Source organism: Gavia stellata, chromosome 2 (assembly GCF_030936135.1).
Source record: "Gavia stellata isolate bGavSte3 chromosome 2, bGavSte3.hap2, whole genome shotgun sequence".
Taxonomy (NCBI): Eukaryota; Metazoa; Chordata; class Aves; order Gaviiformes; family Gaviidae; genus Gavia; species Gavia stellata.
The window spans coordinates 40,835,318-40,855,740 of record NC_082595.1 but is presented as its reverse complement, the minus strand read 5'-3'; the positions used below and the strand labels follow the sequence as shown (position 1 = coordinate 40,855,740).

General features: G+C 46.5%; 1 protein-coding gene across 1 annotated transcript; it reads left to right on the top strand.

Moving 5' to 3' along the window:
- The first annotated feature begins 9,045 nt into the window (after positions 1 to 9,045).
- ZC3H12D (zinc finger CCCH-type containing 12D) lies at positions 9,046 to 19,518 on the top strand. Its single transcript, XM_009820141.2, has 5 exons — positions 9,046 to 9,428; positions 14,476 to 14,615; positions 15,641 to 15,875; positions 17,662 to 17,768; positions 18,476 to 19,518. The coding sequence occupies exons 1-5, from the start codon at positions 9,046 to 9,048 to the stop codon at positions 19,516 to 19,518; spliced, it is 1,908 nt and encodes a 635-aa protein (XP_009818443.2).
- Positions 19,519 to 20,423: the final 905 nt, after the last annotated feature.

Here is a 20,423-nt window from a genome sequence, read left to right as displayed (position 1 = left end):
CACGTGTGAAGTGCTGAGCACTCTGAGGTAGATGGGATTTACTACTACGGTCATCGGAAGTTCTGGTTGTGTACATGTGGTTCTTCTGGAAATGACACAAACAAGACGTATGGTCAGCTGAAACCACAAACATTTCCTGCTGTTCCTGTCCTGCTGGAGGTGTTGGAGCGGACAGGACTTCTATTATCCTGGAGATGAAGAGTTGGCTTGTTTTATTCTAATGACAGTTCACACTTCCACCTTCCTTTATAATGTTAAGAATAACATTGAAAATGTGGCAGCAGAAACATCAGCTGCTTCACTTTGACTTAGTTGAGGCCTGTTTGAAGGGGAACTCTTCGTGCTTTAGGTTCTCTGCTCAGAGGTTAAAGGCTTAAAAATCAGCTCCTTATAGTTTTCGATTGGATTACCTTCTTTGTAACAACTTAAAAATATGATGTAGGCTTTGTATGCTGTTGTAGTCCATGGATAAGAGGAAGTTAGAATCTTATTTTGTAGTCATGCATTGCAGTTCCTTTAGTTCTCTCTAGGCTTGAGGTGGACTTGACCAAAACTGTGTTATGAATGGGGTCTGGTCTTAAAGCACTAAAGGCAAGTGAGAGAGGCTAGGCTTTTGCAACAGAGATCTCTCTTCAATCCCATGGACGTCACACAAGTCAGTAGAAGTAGCATAAGAAAGAGTTGTATACAAGTGGTTGGTGTTCCAGCATGGGTGACGTTGTAAGTGGTTACCCAAAAACGTTCATGATAACCCTGCGTTATGTGTGTTCTGCCTGATGGCTGTCAGCCTTCTTGCTGATGGCTTCCTCTTTTTCTTTTCTCAAAGATCATTAGTGTTTTTATGAAACTCCCTGAGCATAAACTCGGGTTGTGCTCTGGGTTGGTTAGGGAGCTGGCAATATGTAAGCGTTCTTCATGAAAATCCCATTTTGGCACAATGCCTTGGTGTGTTTGCTCTTCGTTTGGGATGTGTGCTGAAAGACTTGTTCTGCGTAGTCCCATGCATGGATGGAAGAGCATGCTATGTGTCCCTGGCTCTGGGCTGCCAAGAATCTTTACTCTCTGTAGGTAAAGCTGTACCTGCTTCCTTCCACTTGTCAAAAAAAAACCCCAAAAAACCTCACTCAAACAAAAAACCCAAACAAAGCACTCCCCCTCTGCTAGTTATTTGGACAAGCATTTTTAATTGCACATTTAAGAAGTTACATTCAAAATTTTCAAGAAGTTTGGAAACATTTCTGAATCTGTTGCTGCTCTTATCTTTGTTCATCTTACCCTCCTATAGCCTGGTTTTTTCATATAAATCTTGTATGTATTGACAACAGGATTACAGGTTTTGCTTGTAAGCTTCCTAGAGCATGGATAATGTCAATCCTGTTCTATCAGTCACCTGTTGCATATAAGGATAGTATAAGCAATTTGAAAAATGTTAAATTACACTAAGAATTATGTAAATACTTGCTACATGGTAGTATTTTTATGTAAAGCTCTTGGTCTTGTTACTGACTGTGCTTTTCTCAGTGAGCAAGCCAGTAGCATCGTGGTTAAACACAGTAGCTGTGTTAAACTGCAGCAGTAAATTGTATCAAGGTTTGGGTCTTCCAAGCGTACGATAAATCACTGAAGCTGAAAGATGGTTCCAGGAGCGTTCTGAGTTCTTCAGTGGAACAGCAGTGAACTTTTGAACTTGAAACTTGTTTGGGACTTTGATTGTAAAAGGTACTTTTTATTATAAGCTCAGTGGAAAACACTTGAGTAATAGCAGTATCTTTTTATATAAAAGGCAGAGGAAAAATAGATATTTTAGGCAGAACCAAGTTGGGATTCTGCTACATCACATCTTAAGATGGGATTATAATTTTCCAAGAAGTAAAAGAAGTTACCATTGGCTGTACTACTGAAATCAGGTCTTCTCTGTTCTCCCTGTTCTGTGGTCAGACGGAGCGCTCGCTCCTGTGGCATAGTTTTGTGGAGGGAGGAAAGGTGGTCATTTTGGCAAGCATGTAAAAATATTACTTCTAAATATACTGGCTCTTTACCAGCCTGAATACAGGATTGCCCATCAATAACTGATCCGGCACTCTGGCAAGACCTGTTAAGTTAGTGATGTAAATTCTTGAGGTGAACACCTGTCTCCAAATCAAAATTTCCGGTATCTCCAACAGGCAGAGAATTTCACTGGCAGAAAACGTCTAGATTTTGCCTAGCAGTGTGTAAAAGTCATTTTTAAAACTGGGAGCGTAGCTCATAATGTGTAACGGTGACTTCTTGTTCTTAGTGAACCAGGAGATTGAGTTGAGGGAGTATGGCTTGAGGGTCTGACCCAAGCCTTGTAGAAGGCAGTAGGGAGACATTCTCACCTAAGGCAGGATGGGGCATGTATTAGTTCCAGGAATTACTTAAAATATTCCTGGCAATAGACGTGCATTTGATTAAGCACTTGCTTTATCCTAACTGTCTTCTGCTGGTTAGGGGCTAAAGACATTTCACTGTAATACTACAGCCACCTACGCTTGTTTGATTTTCCCAGCAGGTGAGCTTTTTCAGATGAGGAAGATGGCAATAACGCTTTTCTCTGGTGCTGATGCAATAAATGACTGTTTCCTTTAGCAAAGCAAATAGCTCACTGGGGTGTGTAGACCAAAACACCTGTGGTGTTCCACACTACCAGTTTCAAGAGAATGTTTTTTCCATACGAAAGTCTAACACCATCAGGAAAGCGGTTTTACACAGGGAGCCTCCTTGAAAGTCATGCTTGGTCCTCTCCGTAGCCTCCAGGAGCTGCCACAAGAAGGCTGTCTTGCTTTGAGGTTGGTAATGATTCTTTCTGGTGAAGGTCTAGCTGTTTCACAAATCGGTAACTCCTCAGTCTTCAGCTCAACATCGGAACATCCATTAGTCGGGGGGATCTTCCTCTCTGAAAACTTCTACCACTGCAGCTCTTTCCCTCTTGTACATAACAATGCCATTGAGCAGCAATAAATCTTTGCACTGGGAGAACTCAGCGGGCTTGTCAGCACAAGGGAGCACAGCAGAGAAAGGAAATGTCTATGAAACCACAGCCTTGGGCACTCAAACGTTTATCTGCGCTGGTGAGTGAAAGGGTTTGAGACCACCTGAAAAATTAAATATGATCCTTTATTTTGCATGGTCTCTTAACTAGCGATCATCTAGGTAAAGGCTCTTAACAGATTTCAGGAACTGGGTAAGGGTCTTCCTGGCTGACTACGATTTTGAATGATTTTGAAGTCTCTTGCTCATGGCTTTTTACAGTAGAAGGGTTTAGTCATTTCATTACAAATGAAAGATGAGTGCAAAATTCTCTTATCTAATTTTCATCTTGTTTCTTTTTATAAGTTCTGGTTTGTTCTTATTTATGTAGTAAAAAACCCATTTTACTGAGAAGTAGGAGTTAAAACGATACTATGCAATGTTGTATGCTTTGCTCTGTTGCCTTCCTGAATTATAAATAACGCAGCAACTTTCTCTTTCCTTTCCAATAGTACTGCTCCATGGTGGTCTTGTGATGAGCTATGTGGCATTCTGCAAGTTTAAATGGAGCAAAGAAGATCCTTCTTCTCCAGGGATGTGGAGTCGAAGGCTCTGGGTGTTCTGCTTTCATAGCTGTTCTGGGCAGCAGCAAATTGACATGTTTCTTGAGTTGTGACCTTAGGAACACTTTCCTATTGCTGTAGCCACTAACCGGCCTAGCCAGATCTTTGTGGATCAGAGGAAGTTTTGTGCCAGAGGCAGGGTAGATGAGGTGGTGTGCTGCCCTTTCATCCTGTGACTGCCCAGGCATTGCTTTGCACAGTAGCAGGGCAGCCTGTGTCCCAAAAAGTTCCCAGGAGCCTGGGTGCAACGGAAAGGCATAACCGTTGACTGGGACCAGCTGGGAAGCAGTGTCGAGGCTTGCTTACCAGCAACCAGTCTTTGGGTTAAACAGGACGCCACTACAAAGGGTTTGGCCACCTTGCTTCCTCCCACAAAGTGCGCAAGTAGGGGGGGAGTTTCTGACCGGTAAAGGGCAGCCCTGCTCTGTTGTGTTGCCTTGTGACAGTGGCAGAGGTGCTCTCCTTCTGCAGCGGGGTACCCCCACCCTCCCTGGCCCTGTGAGCAGAGGGGACCATGCCTGCAGAGCCGTCCACAGCATCCCAAGGGTCCCAGAGGTTAACCCCCACCTTGAGTCTCCAACCCTTCCTGCTGCCTAAAAGTGGAATTGGGGCATGTTTGTTTGCAGCAAGGTAAGGAACAAGCGGAGGAAAAACTCAGGTTTCTGTCGGGAAGTGCCTGTCGGTCTTTGCTGTGGACAGGCTGTGTGTCTCCAGAGTAGCCTTTCAGTCAAGGCACCAGCAGGTTAGGGGGTTTGGTTTGGGTTTGTAGTCTCCCAGAGCTGTTTCCCTCAGACGTGGAGGTGTTTGAATGAAGCTTTGCAATATCAGGTGCTAAGCAAAACGTTGATTTTTTTAAAAATATTTTTTTCCATGTGTCCCTGAAGGTCAGAAATTTGCCAGGTGCAAGGGGAATGAGGCTGAAACAACTTCGTAAAGCATCCCTGGTGGAAAACTTTTCGCTTGCCCCAGGATTCATATGCCATTTTCTTACTGCCTGGTGTTGTGGATCCCTGCCAGAGTGGGTTTGACTAATCTTTGCCTGTGACTCAGAACAGAGATGTGTTGGGAACCTCTTTTTTTTTTTTTTTCCTTTTGAAAAATGAAGTGAAAGTTTATCAACCCATAGAGTTAAAGGAGAGCTCAGCCAGCCAAATGAGGAAGTAAAACCTTCCTATAGAATGAGCTCTAACCTGCTCACTGCACTTGTTTGCTCTCAGTTGACATCAGCCTTGCCATAAAGCCTCTAAATACGGGCTGGCGACTTCCTCGTGAGCCCAGTACTGCTCTGAATCCAGCTTCTGGCTTGCGAATGGTAGGGTGGTATTGCTGGGATGCAGAAATCGCAGCTGCCAGGTAAGGTGCAGAGCAAGCGGGGCTGCCTGTGAGGACGTCTCACTCTCCGGGGTGTTCGCTTTTGTTGGTTTTAGCAAATGCAGCAGGGAAGGTGGGGAAGAAAAAGGCAAAGGTTTTCTTAGTCATCAAGACAATAAATGACTGGTCTTGTTATTAAGAGCTTATGTGCATCTCTCATTTGTGAAAGTAAAAATTCTTATTTTTATGAAAGCACAGCAGCCTGTCCTCTTTCAGAGAAACAGCTCACGGAAGGGCTCGAATGGACGGGCAGGGGGAGGTGGTTTGTGGCATGATTCTCAGGGAGAGAGGAGGAAGAAGAGGTGGCCCAGACCTAAGGTGTGAGGGGGAACACGAACGTGGCAGGGGGCTGTTGCTGTGCTCCTGGTGTTTCTCAGCATGCACGCCTAGTTTAGAGAAGACCCAAACCTGCTCTGCCTTGACCAATGCCAGGTCCGGCTGGGGCCGTGTCCCTTCTGCGCCTGCTGGGGCAGGAGGGGGCTTTGGAGGGGGCTTTGAGGAGCCCCAGCTCCCTCTGAGTCAAGCTGGTCCTTACTGTGGTTCTGTGGCCTGAGGCCACTGGAGGTGCTGCTTAAACACACAGCTGAGGGGCACCTGGTCCTGCTCTGACTGTTTGCAAATGGAGCAAACATCTGGTGGAAGGACTAGGCAGAATCCATTCTCCAAAGCTGTTCAAGCTGAGGAATTGTGATATAACCAATATTTTTTTTTGAAAGTTTTTACAAAATTTTCAAATTATTATTTTCTAATTTTCCAAATCTGTGGAAAGATAAAAAAGAGAGAAGACCTTGACAGGTCTCTCAATGTTTTGGTCAAATGTAATTTTTTTTTATAGCTAAAATGTTAAGATGAAAATAGAATTTTGGGAATGTCACTAAAGCTGGTCCCTCTGTATGTGCGTGTGGGTATGCAAGAGGGGGCACACCACCGCATACAGAAAGGGATGCTTTTTAAGCTAGAATATGGGATGGGCACAAAACTACCTGTGGATAAATTTAGCCAGGAAATGAGAAGACTTTGGCTCAGTGGAGGGAAAACACAAGCAGCTTCCCAACAGGGTCTGCTGAGGTGTGTGTGGGGGAAAGTGGCAGGAGGAAATCTAAGCAGTTTGAAAACAAAGGTCATAAAGTTTATAAATGGGATTTCACAACCTGTTTGTCTGTGATAGCAAAAGCTGGACTCTGTGATGCACAATTTCTCCTCTTGTCATATGTTTGTGTGCGGGTTATAAGCACTCAACTGACCTCTTGGACTTGGGCATGCTACTGACTGTTTACTAATGTGTAAGCGAGTAATTTTATTATCTTTTAATTCTCTCTTTAGAAGGGTGACCTCAGTGTTGGCTGTGACCAAGGCTTTTATCTCAGGGTTTCAAACTTGTTCTCTCTGTGGTGAAAACCCTGCAGTCACAATATTACTAATTTTTTAGTATTTGGCCAAACTGCAGCAGAAATCCAGCGGTTAACTTTGCAGAACTAGCATGCTGCTGGTGATGGCTGATACTGCATCGTATCAACCCCAGGCAGCAACCCAGAGCTCAGTGTTTCCCATGCATTGCCCCAGCTCACCAAGCCGAAGGGTGTACAGAAGGGCCAAGCCTCGCAAAATGCTGCCTCTGCGTGCCAGGATGCAAAGGGTGCAGAGGCGCACCAGGGGCTCAGGGCTTCCTGGGTTGGAGCTGGAGCAGCAATGTGGTGAGCAGCCTTCATCCAGCGGTGCTCGCCTGTGCTGCTGCTGAGCGGGGCTGCCAGCTGCATGCTGCAAGAGGGACGTGGCCTCTGCACCCTCTGCAGCTGGAAAGCTCTCTGGTAAAATTCTGGATTCAACTGAACCTACTTTCTGATGAAATCCAGCACACAACACAACGTGATGGTAATGTGGAAAAATGGTCTGATACACATAAAAAAACCCCCATCAGAACAGACAGAAGTACAGGTTTAAAAAATAATAGTGATGGCTATCAAAAGATGTATTAAATATTTTCTTTTCAACACGATGACAGGTAGCAACTAAAGTTTTTCATTTACAATAATTTATTAAAATAATCTAGACATCAAAAAGCATCAAGTAGTACATATTAAGTGTTCGGAGCCACTGACCACACACCTGGAAGCAGGGTTTGCTACAGCGCTAGCCCAGCTGTGACAGCCTCAGCTATATTCAGGTACAAAGGTACGTTAATGGACTTCAGTTCAGAAAGTAGCTATTTCAAAGCTGAGAAATCATTTCAGTAATGAAAAAGCAGGCAAATTCTTTTTCATCTTCAGTCCATGAATTAAAAACAAGGATTAGATGCAAAAACTGTTACATTTGTGGATTGCACTGTGAGGAAGACCAGTCAAGCCCACTGGCTAAAATAAGCAACACTTTGGTTTAGATGGAAAAACAGACATGGTAACTTCTTTTCCCTTACGTATATGACGTAGTTAAGGTGTTTTTTATTTTACTGATGCTATTTGTCACTTTTAACAGAGTGCCAGATTTCTTCCACAGAAGAATACCTGGAAGTTATAAGGCTATATAGAAAAGTAAAGGTCAAAGTTGTATGAGGTGGGGTTATTAACTAATTATCAGGTTTTCCTGCTGAACTGATCAGTTTTAAATTAACTGAATCCAATGCTAATTTCTTCCCCATAGCCCTGGGGAGTCCTTAATGCCTTGGGGAGGAGCTGCACTCAGGCTCCCCTCCCATCTCCCTGTCTCCAGTCCTTCCATGCCTTCTTCCAGACGGTTTTGGCTTCTGAGCTCCTGGGGTGGCCCACAGCTGGGCAGGGAGCGGCCGGCGGGCCGGCAGCATGCAGGACGGGCTGGGAAGGGGAGCTGGTGCGTGCAGTGTGGTTATGGCTCTGGGCTCATCATGGAGGTAGTTGTTCGGCCAGTTAATGCTGCGTCATTTGCTGGCCACAATTAGTGAAGGGAAGAGGGCTGCCCTTACATCCTACACGTGGGTAGATGAGCCAGTCGCAGCTTTTATCCAGATAGCACTGATAATTGCAGAGATGTGGTGAGAGAAGCTTCAGTGCAAGCATGCCAACAGTGACCAAAGATGTTTGACTTGAAGGATGAGTAGTCGCCATGTATGTCCTGCTCTTGTCACACTTGTTGGGCTGAAGCAGCTCTGGGTACGCCTGCATATGCTGCCCATCACCTTCATTTACTGGGTAGACCAGAAATGTAAATAGTGCAGTTCTAGAGAAGCTGCAAGTAGCTTTCTGCTACTTCTGCACACTCATTTCTGAATAACCAGTTTCTCTTGACAATAAATACAAGTGAAATTGAAACCGCTTTTCAGATTGCCTGCTTCCAACCACTGCCCCGACAGCTTTCAAAAAACAAGCCACTTCTCTGAACGTAAAAGCCCTCACTGAAATAGCAAATAACAGGAAAAGAGTAAGTCAGGCATCATCGGAACAGATGAGTGACAGAATTTCATAAGGTACGTCTGTGTATACACTCATGGACACATACTAGGAAAGACAAAACTATAAAAAAAGGTTCAAGAGTTCCCAGCTACTTTGCAAAAAACACGTTTCCTCAAATCACTTGATGAAATTTGCTATACTTGTTAAGTTGCTATGGCGTCTGAGCTCATCCAACAATATTTGACAGATTTTTATCTGTGGCTCACAAACCACACTGAGCAAATTGAAAATCCCCGGTTACACTGTCCTTCATATAATTTCCTGTGAGGTAAGTCTGAAGAGCAACCTTACGCATACAGCGTGTCTGTGTACAGACAGGCTTGCATAGCTCATGAAGTAGGATGACACCTGCCTGACATAATGCCTGGAGAGTGACAGACATTGCACGGGACCCTCCGGTGCTTTTATAAATAAGAGTGGACCAGAAAAATGCATTAATGCTGAGAGAAGACTGGACAGTCTCTTCAGAGAGAAGACAGCTGATCGGAGAGTCTCTGCTGTGCACTAGGCAAATAACTGAGATTGCATGTTCTTCCCTAACATTTGAATTTTGTTGTTTCTAATCTTTCCCCCACCTAAAGCTGATGCCTGTTGGATGAGGCTGGGAAGACAGGAGCACTGGGTTTAAAGGAACGTAAATGTCTGCTAAGATGGCATTGGCCAGTTCATTTTCTAGCAAGCCAGTTCCACCACGCTCCAGAAAAGTTTCTACAGCAGGTGTGGAAGTGTACCAGAGCAAGCTGGATTTTTTCTGCAAGCTGGGCTATGGCAAGCAGGACATCTGCAAAGTGCTGGAGAACCTGGGCCAAGAGGCCCTGGAGGATGATGTGCTGAAAGAGCTGATTCGGATGGGGAGCAAACCTCAAGCTCTGGAGAGCCAGGCTCAGCCTTCCTCACTAAAACTTGTTGCCCGTGGCTCATGTAGTGCCTCACCAGGGTTGAAGTGGCTCGGAGAAGATGAAAGTCATTCTTCTGATCATTTGAGACCCATTGTGATCGATGGCAGCAATGTTGCAATGAGGTAAGCTTTGTTTCCTAAAAGGGATCTCTCTCCCTCTGAAGCTTTTGAATTTTAAAGCTGGTGTCTTGAAGTATGTTTTTTCTTTAGGTAAGAGGTGCACTGATGTATTTGATGCATGATGTATGAACCACTGATTATTCCTTTTCTTTGGCTGAGGCATAGCTTCTAGGGACCTGCTGTCTCTATGCCCATAAACATGCACGCTAAATGCAATCACTGGCTTGCTCTGCATTTTGACCTTTCATAAGCCACCAGCTAGCTAACCGCTACTGTTTATGGCAGTATGATTCAGCAGCTCACTCTCCCTTTTAGTTCACCATTGATGTTTATGTGCCTTTTCAAATGGGTACCTAGGATTTGGAAATCTATATGCTGAGATCTTTCCAGGAAAAACTGATGACCAGATAGACAGAACAGCCCAACTAAGCTAAGAAGGAGAGGGAAAATAAGACGTGTGGCTGTGGTTCCTAACAACATCACAGTTGTACTGTTTTGACTTGCAAGTAAACCTCAACAATGTTCCTAGCTTGTAATGGTTGCTGGTTTTTGGTTTGGCTTCATTTTTGTGAAATAGCAGGGAACTGATAGTTGACTTGTACTGAACAGTCTTGTTTCCTCCTTAATTAATTCTGTTTCTGGGAAATGTCATAGCAACCCACCCTGGCCAATTACATTTCCTAAGCAGTGCCCTGACACTGTGAAAGCACTCTTACTGATGGGGAGCCTGGCACGTGTCCGCGTGGATGGGAAGTCCAAAGACAGTTGTGGGTTGGCCCCGTTTACCTGAGCCATACGAATGGCCAGAGGCCCCGGCAGTTGAGAGTCCAGGACGCACTGGCTGTCCACTGGTGTTCCCTATTAACTTCCCTTCACTTCCCTTCCCGCTCAACTTGGCTAAGCCCGTCCTCGCAGGTTGGGACAGGGTGGAGGAGGGCTTCCTCCTTCAGTTAGCTTTGGTGTGAGGTGAGATGAGACCACATCCTCTCTGGAGGGCAAAGGGAACAAGCACATCCAGAGCAACTGGAGACTAAGCAAATTATGCCATCTTCTGGATGAAGGGAGAAATCCCATCCGAAAACGAGGGGTTCCTTGGTCAGGGCAGCTCAAGAGGAGTGAGAAATACACAACAGAGCAAAATTGCTTAGCCTTGGCTGAGCTACGAGCTCAGTAGCCAGGTGTTAGGAACTCCTGCCCACATTTGCATTTTCACCCTAGACCCTCCTTAGGGTCTCCTTCTTGCCTCTCTGCAAAAGAAATGAGCACCCACTCAGGCAGAGCAGCTGAGCACCTACCCTTTCATTGTGTAGGGGCAGTACTACCCCGACTGGTCATATGTGCTTCATTCTCCTGCCACAACCTTGTCCTCACCAACTCACCAGGGCTTTTTTAGAGCAGGCAGAGGTGGACAAGGCAGAGAACAGTGTTGTTTCCAAGATGGCAGAAGATGCACCCTTGCCACTGAGCAGGAGGCCCAGAGTAGGTCGGTGGCTAATGAGATAGGTAGTGCATGTTTTGAGCTTGGAGTACTCTGGGAAAGCTCCGAGATCATCCTGCTGTGCCAGCCCGCGCATGGGAGCTTGCTAGACAGAGCTTATTTAAAGCAAATCTCATTACAGGTATGTGCAGCAAATACCTTGAGCTAGCATGTCGTATTGCTTGTCACATGCCTGCCTAAATGGGTTTTCAAGAAGCCACACATGCTTCTGGCATGTAAAATTTAAATATTTTTTTAGAATACTTTCCAAAATGTGAGTCTGAGAGATGTTTGCCTGTTTGTTAGATTATTGAAGGCTGGTGTTCTGCTATGGATTCCTTATCTTTCATCTAAAAGGAATTAGAGGAATGTGAAGTGCTTTTGAGTTTCAGAAAGGCAAAGGTTTTACAGCTCTTCTCAGACATCCCCAACCTCTGTCTTGATAAAGTTAAAGACTCCTTGGCTGATGGAGAAGACCACTGAGCTTGTCAGTTCAGTTCATACTGAACCGAAGCAGCCTGGAAGGGGCTGCTTTCCTCTCCTGGATGCCTTTCCAAGGTGGTGCTGAATGTCATTTACTTTGGCTAATGGGACAGGCTTGGTGAGTGCTTTCAGTATCCTCATTTTAATTTTTCTGATTTGCTGCTGTCAGATGGAGAAGGACTGTTTGCAGAAGTCAGGAAAAAGATATTAGGTTTCCTTGCTGGGAAAACTTCATCATCATCAACACCAACAACCATAGAAGTGCAGGAGAAGCGGCAGTTTAGGGATGAAGCTGTCAAGAAGTTGAAGCTTGGAGAGGCAGTTGCCTGTGTGGAGGAAAGCATCTCTAGCATTTGTATTTCTGTCTTAGGGTTGGTATTTCTGGAGCATTTCAGAGTTGGCATTGAGGGCCCATTGTGGGCTACAGGTTTTTGGAAAGGATGTATATGCCCCGCGGTAATAAAGCAAGTGAGTGAGTCAGCGGTCTCCAATCATCAATCAGCCTATCCATAGAAACTGAATGGAAAATAACCTTGCCTTCAGCCAGTCTCACTCGTCAAGCGTCTCAGTACACTTTGCGTTTCCATCAGGTGTAATGAAAAACTTAACAGTCTGCCAGCCTACCTGTGGGAAGCGGACAGGACGGTTTAGCAAGGCTGGTGGAAAAAACAGGTGGAGTTGTGTCAATATGAAAAGGGAATTGTCATAATCCTATTCACTGCACACCGAAAAGGCTATCTAGTCTAGTGCTTGCACTTACACCTAGCTTTTAAGCTGTGATAGGTACAGAGGCCTTCTCCTATGCCAGCGGAGTCCTGTGTTAGGCTCTCTCCCTTCTGCCAAAGCTGTGGCTGACGCTGTGTCACGACCAGGTGGAGATGGGGCCATCTGCAGTTTTCAAAAAAAGGAGTTGTTTTGACTAAACTTCTTCTCAAAGGGGTTGGAATTGCACAACTGAAAAATAAACCACTGCATGCCAATTGTGGATTAGTCGCTGGAGTCACAGTGAGGCCAAGCTGCTGCTTCAGTTTCTGAGAGATGGGTCCTGCTGATCTGTCACCCGTGCAATGTACCCTGCTGCTGGCAGGAGGGAGAGAGATGGGACTGAGTTACGACGGATCAGTTATGGTCCACGGACTATGGAGGCGCATGGGAAAGGTGACTGGCAGGAGCCGATCTGTTGTCAGGCAACACAAATTCACCGTGCAGGGAGAATGGAAAGTTTTAAAGCCCCGGCTCTGTTGCACGGCAGACATTGGTGTGCCGTTGAGTTGACAGTGCAGTGCACCACGCGTGTACATGCTATTTTAGATACATGTTCCTCAGGTTTGGCTGTAGCAACTGGATTAAGTGATAACGCTGAGAAACAATTCCAGGTGCCTCTTCTCGCTTGTTCTGCTTGTCCTTTTCCCCAAATCACTTGTGCTTGAGTGCTTTACCTTCTGCACTGGGGGTACCTCTAGAATTACTTTCCTAAAGCTGACAAGGTTATTTATATATATGAGTAGTCAATGTTAAAGCAGGCTGTTGTCAAACTTTGTTTGAGTTGTGGCATTAAAGACGTACCTAGACTTCCTTTTAAATCTGAAAAAGTCATCTGCACTTCCAATTCACCTGTCCAGGTGACCTCATACCTATCCTGCGTAGATTCTGTCCTTTAAAACCAAACCAAACAGTTGCTCTAGAATGGAGATTAAATGCACTGAGCACTTCAGACCATTAGCTATTGATGGGGGTTTTTTTTCAAGACTTCCTATTGCCTGGGTAGCTATTAATAAACAACTGGGTTTCTTCCTCCAAATGGCACTATTTTTCATTTGTGATCACCATTTCAGCACTGAAACTTTTATTAGCTGTAAGATGGAGCTTTGATTATGAGGCTGATGTAGGCAGAACCTAGACTTAAATTCCTGGGGGATGGTGGGGAGAGAGGCATTTAAGACTGTGGCATCATCTTCCTCTGGTCTGTCACTGCAGGTGGGTGTAGTAACTGAGGGAGTCATTTACAAGTACGTTTTGCAGAGATGAAAGCCCGAGTGAGACTGTGGTGATCTTATCCAGAAAGCTCAAAGTACAAGGATGAGGTTTCTGTAGGTACTGTGAGGGCGTTTATCCATTTTACGACTTTGCGTAGAGTCTATTTTTGTTTCCTTGGGCAGAGGTAGTTAACAAATTACCTTCCTTAACACATGCACTGCACTGTACTAAAATTTTAGATAAGAGAATGACAAGCAGTAAGAACTTTCAATAGCGGGGGGAGAAACTTAGGAAGGATATCACGCCTAGTTGTTTTTCTTGAGGTTGTTTTCTGTGTCTTGCTCTGAATCTTGGTAATTCTCCAGAACCCGCCTGGCCTGCATCCTCTACAGCACCTGTCCTAGGGCTTTCCTACCTCTCTGTGCAATGAAGACAAAATCCACCAACTAAGACAAGATAAAGATGGGCCTGAGGTGCCTGTGGCCATCTCCACTGAGGTCTTGTCCCTTTTTTGGTGTCCTGGGTTAGGTTCTCCATATTTCCCATCCTGCCTCTTACAGTTTTCCTTCCCCCATAGTTTGACTCCTATTTCCAAAAGAGGTCAGCAGCAGAATGACCTGCGGTCACACTTGCAGCTGCTTCAGACATTAAAATGTCACTGTTACCACAGAAGAAAATTCCCACGTTTTACTTCTCATAGGAGAGCCTTGTGGGTTTCTGCTTGCGCTGGAAGAAACTCTCACTCCTCAAACCATTATCAGACAAGGCACGTGAAGGGTCTGACACAGCCTATGATCTTCCTGGTACTTTAGGACCCAAGTCCATCCAGATACAGACGGAAGCAACAGGCTTGGGTAGCAGGCCAGTCATAGAAACGGGGGATAGGATACCTCTCTTTTTAAGTATCCAAACTGCTTCAGATAACAAGTCTCTGGTTCCACTGGAGGAGGTTTTTGGATCTGTCCAACCAGGACACCCTGCCAGGTTGTTTTCTTGGAAACTGGTGAATAACACAAAAGCTGTTTGTTTTGCCTTTTCATTACTGGCTCAGTTAAAGAGAACTCTAAGCTTCTTGAAAGCTTTGCCTCACCATCCTCCTCCTTTTTTTTATAGTCACGGAAACAAAGAGGTATTCTCCTGCTGGGGGATCCAGCTGGCAGTGGACTGGTTTCGAGAAAGGGGGCACACGTACATCAAGGTTTTTGTCCCACTCTGGAGAAAGGAGCCCCCTCGACAAGACAGTCCAATTGCAGGTAGGTCACCGCCCTGGGCATAATTTAGCAACTGTTAGGTGCAGTTTGGAGGCAGGGGGTGTGAAGAGTCCGGTGCGGTTTTGCCCTGTAAATACAAGCACAGTAGAAGTTGTGTATCAGGTTTCCATCACTAGTCATCAATTTATTGCCGCACGCTCCTGGCTAGCAGCTAAAACTGCATACAAAGCTTCGTTGCACTGCTTTAAGCCTTCTGCTTTAGAAGTTGCTGCCAGCTGAGTTAAAGAAAGAGTGAGTTTGTCAGCTCGCAATGAGTCTGCAAAGCTTTTAAGGCCAGCTAGGAGACAAAGCAGCATCTTTTCACACATTATCCAAAGGCAGCGGTATCCAAAGTGTTCACTACTGCGTGACTATTATCTGTTAGCCTATTACTCCGATACAGGAGCTACATGGGTTCCTTTTCCAGGAGAAGGAAGCGCACCATCTGAAGTCTGTGGCGGGTGGCGAGATTTAGTTTGTGTGGAAATAGATCTGCCAGATTTATGCCAGCAGCTTGGCATCTGCAGCTGCAGATGAGGAGGCTGGGGATCCGCCTTTCTGTGTAGCAGGAATGACAAGAAGCCAGAGTGTCCTCAACGGCAGCAAAATAAATTTGTTTGGTTATTTATTTATTTTATCAGGCACATTTTATCTCCCAGTAACACTCATCCGAGGGCTGGTTGTGAGCCTTCTAGCATCTAGTGGGGTGAAAAGGGAATTACAGGGGTTGAGTGTATCCCTGATGTAGAATTCAAGCCACCCTTCTATGGGTAAGACTTAAAAATTAAAAAAAGTATCTCAAATTTTAAGATTAGCTGCTTTTGTAAAAGACCTAATTTTCAAGTTGCCAAATAACCACCAGATATCAGTGCATCTGAAAATCACACCGTTTTAAGTTGCCTAAAGTGCTGGAACATCTTTAGATTCCTGTAGGTTTCTAGCCCATGATTGAGACCTGGTTGTTATTAATTGATTATTTTTTTTATTTTTATTTTTTCCCCTTCTATTTCTGCCAACTGCCCCACCAGATCAGCACATTCTTGAAGAGCTTGAAAAGCAATCGATCCTCGTGTACACCCCATCCCGGAAAGTGAAAGGCAAGAGGGTAGTTTGCTACGATGATCGCTATATAGTGAAAGTTGCCTATGAGAAAGACGGAGTCATTGTTTCTAATGACCATTACCGGGATCTCCAGAATGAAAACCCCGAGTGGAAATGGTTTATTGAGCAGCGACTACTCATGTACTCTTTTGTCAGTAACAGGTAAGAGACAACTGTTGTTAAGCAATCTTTAATTTAAACATTATGGGCCAAGTCAGCTCCAACACCAATGCACCTCCCACCAGTAGCAGAGTATGCGAGCCTTTTTCTGAAGGGAATTTACAACAACTTCTTTTCTTATCTCATTTCTTTAGTTCCTGTTCCCTCAGCTTTGGTCTTAAACCCCCCATGTCACTCTTCAATGAACTTCTCTATTTGAAAGGCAAAATTAGTGACCAGCTTTGCTTCTTTGCAATCCAAACTGGGAAGTTAACCCACGGCCTGGTATCTTTTCATTTCTATTTCATAGCAGGATAACAGAATTTCATCAGTGAGAGGAGGCTGGCTGGCTGGCAGTATTTTTCATTCCCCTACAAGGCAGAACAGCCCTGTTTCCTATGCTTTCCTAATCATAACTTTCTAGAAGAGAGACGAGAAGCTGGTCTCTCTGCCCCCTTAGCCATCCCCATTGGGGGGAAGGTTTTCGTTAAGGCACTTGCACCGTGCCTGCGAGGCTGAGCTGTATGCTCCTCAGTCTGTACGTACTAACCTTGTCTGAGTTTGCTAGTAGCAGAGGTGTTCGTCAGCAGTCAGTTTGGCTGGGGAAATGCACACGGAGACATCCAGTGTGCACGGAGGAGTGCGAGCGGAGAAGCCGCCTCACACAGCGGCACTCTCCGTGGGTCAGGATGGAGACTTGGCTCTCCCACCACCAGAACTGGACGGGAGTGCTTGGCACTGGGTTTCAGTTTCCCTGTAACATTGTTCACAGAAATGCAGTCGCTGAACATCAGCATGCTGCATTTCTCCAAGCTCCGGTCCCTTATCTCCAACTACCGCCAGGCTTCTTCCCTAGTTACTAATGGGTTACAAATATTTATACGATATTTTCCTTCCTATTTCATAGGGATTGCCAGATCTTTTCAGAACCCTTCCCTCAGAAAGTCCAGCTGTTACTCTGAAGCTCATTTGAATAGTTTCAGCGGGACCTTCTTGCACAGCTTTGGGAACCTCTCAAAAACCACAGCCTGAAGTCGGAGGTTTCAGTCCCATTACGCAGAGGAACAAATTCCTGGTAGTGCATGGGTGGGTGCAGATGAACAAATCCCCTTCCCCTCCTGCCTGTGACTCCCTTCATCCAACAGAGTTGTTCCACGGGTGGGTGCGGTGCAGATTCATTTGCAAACAAGTCCAGAGATGCTAATTAGTTTTCTTCCCAAAGCATCACATTCAGGTACTGGCATAGAAGAATAAACAGTTTTAGCTGAGCATTTTTGCAAGCCTTGTAGCAGAAAGCCTTCACTGAGAAGGCTAGGCTTGTTTGTCACACCATGGGCATGATCAGCTGTAGCTCTGAATTAACCGCTGGCTTTTTAAACCTCATTCTCCTACACGTATTGAGTAAGAGAAAAGTGAGTTTGCTGTGGAAGGGAGCTGCCGGTGAGGATGGCAGTGCTGGGACCACAGAAGAGTTTGCTGCTGCTGCTGCAGAGGAAGAGGAAGCGATGCTGTAACGGCTGGAGCTGCTGGCCGGCCAGAGCTACGCCAAGCCACCATGTATTCCCAGTTGTTTTAAGTTATTAGGAAAAAACTACTACATGAAGCCGAAGTATTGCCTTGGCAGGCAGGAAAGCACCGTGTCTAGTAGTGCAGCCTGACTCCTGAAGGCCAGGCTACAAAAGGATCACAAGGATTTTCTGCCCTAAGCTTGTGCCACAAGCTGTGACGGCACTTGAGCTCCAAAAGCTCGAGGTAGTTTTGTTACCCCTGTGACTTTTTCCTCTTTCAGGTTTATGCCTCCTGATGATCCATTAGGCCGGCACGGACCCACTCTTAATAACTTCCTGAGCAAAAAGCCAGTGCTTCCTGAACCAACATGGCAGCCTTGCCCCTATGGTGGGTTCCTCTCCGTGCTGTGCACTGCCACCCCTCTTCCTCCTGCCCCTTGCTTCCCAGCGGCGCTGTGCTTCAGCTAAGGGCAAGCGCCATGCCACATGCTGTCCTACGTGGTGCTCTGTGTGGTAGAGGTTTTGGCCAGGGTGATGCTTTTTCCCCCTCTTGCTTAAGTGGCTTCAGCCTCAGCAAAGGCAGCAGCTGTTTCTGGCTCCTCCGTCCTCGCCTGCGCGCAGCACCCAAACCGGCACCGTGGCCACGCTGCCCCCCCCGCCTGCACACACTCTCACATTGCAGGGTGGACTTCCATTACAGTACTCGGGAAAGGCCATCCAAATGCTCTCCCCACCCGAAGCAGCTTTCCAGTAACGTGGAGGTTTCTCAGAGGTAAATCTCTATACCAGTTTTACAGCAACCCTTTGTGGCAGCAGGTCTCCCAGCCCAGCGAGCGCAGCAACCAGAACACAGATGAAGTTCAGACACTTTCAAAATAGCAGAAACTTCCTTTCCCTGCTGCTTCACCCTGCTGTTTAGGCCAGCAATATTTAAATCTGGGGTCAAAAGTACTGAACTGGAAAAAAGCACTTCCCCTTTTCGCTGGTTGTCCTCACCCCACCCGTGCAAATGCACAGTGCTGGGGAAAAGGGAAGCGTATGTTACTCGACACGGGAGCTAGTGGCAACCTCCTCTTTGATTTTTGATTCTTTCAGGTAAAAAGTGCACCTATGGCAATAAATGCAAATTTTACCACCCAGAGAGACCACATCAAGCTCAGCTCTCGGTCGCTGATGAGCTCAGGGCCAAAATAAAGGTCCCGTTAAGCCTGAGGAAAGAGGAGGAGCAGCGTAACCGCTCACCATACAGGGCGGGAGGAGAGCCTGCACCGCCTGACGCCTGCACCGAAGTGCTGGGAGAAGCCAGCGGCTGCGCAGGGGCTTCCCGCTACCCAGGGTGGCCCCGGGGGAGCTGCCGTGAGCAGCCGTCCGGCCCCTGGGCCGGCGGCCCCAGCACCGACCTGGGGCTGGACCAGCAGTTGCTACAGCCAGAGCTGCTGCGCGACCCGCCGCTCCTGGAGAAGATGTCAGCGCTATCCATCGGTGATGACGCCTACGGCTACAATCGGTCCATACACACCTCTCAGGACAGAGAGGACACGGACAGCCCTCGTCGCTGCGGTGACCTCAGGCACAACCCCTACTCGCTTCATCACCCCCATAGCTTGGACCACACCTGCTTACTGGGATGCCCTGTCCAGCAAATGGTGCTCCCGCCCGCGCGGGGCGGGATGCACCCAGACCACAGCTGGCCTCAGCAGTGCTGCGGCATGCACGGGCCGGGTCAGAGGAGCCGCTGTGTCCCTGATGGTGCTCAGCACGAACAGGCCCTGCGGACTCAGCACCGTGCTTTGCCGCAGTCTGCAGCTCTTCCCCCTGACCCACTTCGCTTGTACAGCGAGCATCAGCTGCACCAGCAGCACTGTTTCCCCAGCCAGCCCCCACGGCAGCCCTTTCTCTTAGACTCCAGCAATGGGCTGGGCTTCTTCCAGAAAGCCCCTGCTTACCCCGATGCCTCTTACAGTGACTACTGGCCCACCCCAGCCGCAAGGCCACCCTCTGCCCAGCAAGCAAACACACACAGGGAGCTGCGCTCCCTTTTCCCTTACAGCGAGGTGAACCACGCCATGGCTTTGTACCCCAATATCAAGGATATCGCCAGCTTGACTTTACTGATTCAAAGACACAGAAACTTGTGAAGCCTTCAGATCGACCCTTTCCCAACAAGCACAAGTCCTGGGGCAAAAAGGTACTACTGTGAGGCTTAACTAAGTGTTATTAAAGGGCTTTATGGCAAGGCTTATAGCTGTTCCAGGAGCACGAGTCTGAGCATCAACCAGCTATGTCACATGGGGCATCAGGTCAAGGCAAAGGCTGATGCTCACTGCAGAGGGATCTCATTCACCTTCCATGGAACCAAAGGGGAGGGCTCAGGGTAACCAGGCTGTCAGCATTTGAACCTCACTGGTGACTGGTTTCAGGATGGCATAGCTCTTCATTAATGCCTTGAAACACTAGACATGTTTTTAAAATCTTAACCTACTGTTCAACTACCGTAAAAGAAAGAACCATGCTCCATGGGTTCCAGTAACAGGCTCTCCATAGACCCCCAGTGACTTCTTGCTCAGCTAGCCCATAAAAGTAATTTGGCCTATTCACCTGACCTGTGCTCTGTGCTAGAAGGCATCCTTGGGTCTGTATTATTGCCTTCTAGCTTTCAAAGACACATCTCACCTTTATAAACCAATGCTGTGAACCCACAGAATCACTAGTAGAGGTGGTGGAGATACTCCAGAGCACTTGAAGATAGCTGCAGGTACATTTCTCAGGGATCACGCACAATATAAGTCAAACGAGGGAAGGCATCTTCAATATAAGTCCTGAGGGTTCAGGGTTGTTTTTTCATTTTTGAATTAACACAGACTATACTAAGGGGGGGTGGGGAGGTGGGGGGGAGGAGGTTTAAAGTGTCTCTGGTGTATCAAACAAGAAAACTATTGTGACTTAACGCTTAATTACTAAATGTGGTCCCATAATGCAATTATACAGCTGATTTATGATTACAAACCTCTAAACTGTGTTCTGTTGGGACATGTTTGATTTT

Coding starts and splice junctions, on each gene's coding strand:
- ZC3H12D (XM_009820141.2), top strand. CDS start 9,046: ATGTCTGCTAAGATGGCATTGGCCAGTTCATTTTCTAGCAAGCCAGTT. Junction 9,429..14,475: donor GGCAGCAATGTTGCAATGAG/GTAAGCTTTGTT, acceptor TTTTTTTTATAG/TCACGGAAACAAAGAGGTAT. Junction 14,616..15,640: donor ACAAGACAGTCCAATTGCAG/GTAGGTCACCGC, acceptor CTGCCCCACCAG/ATCAGCACATTCTTGAAGAG.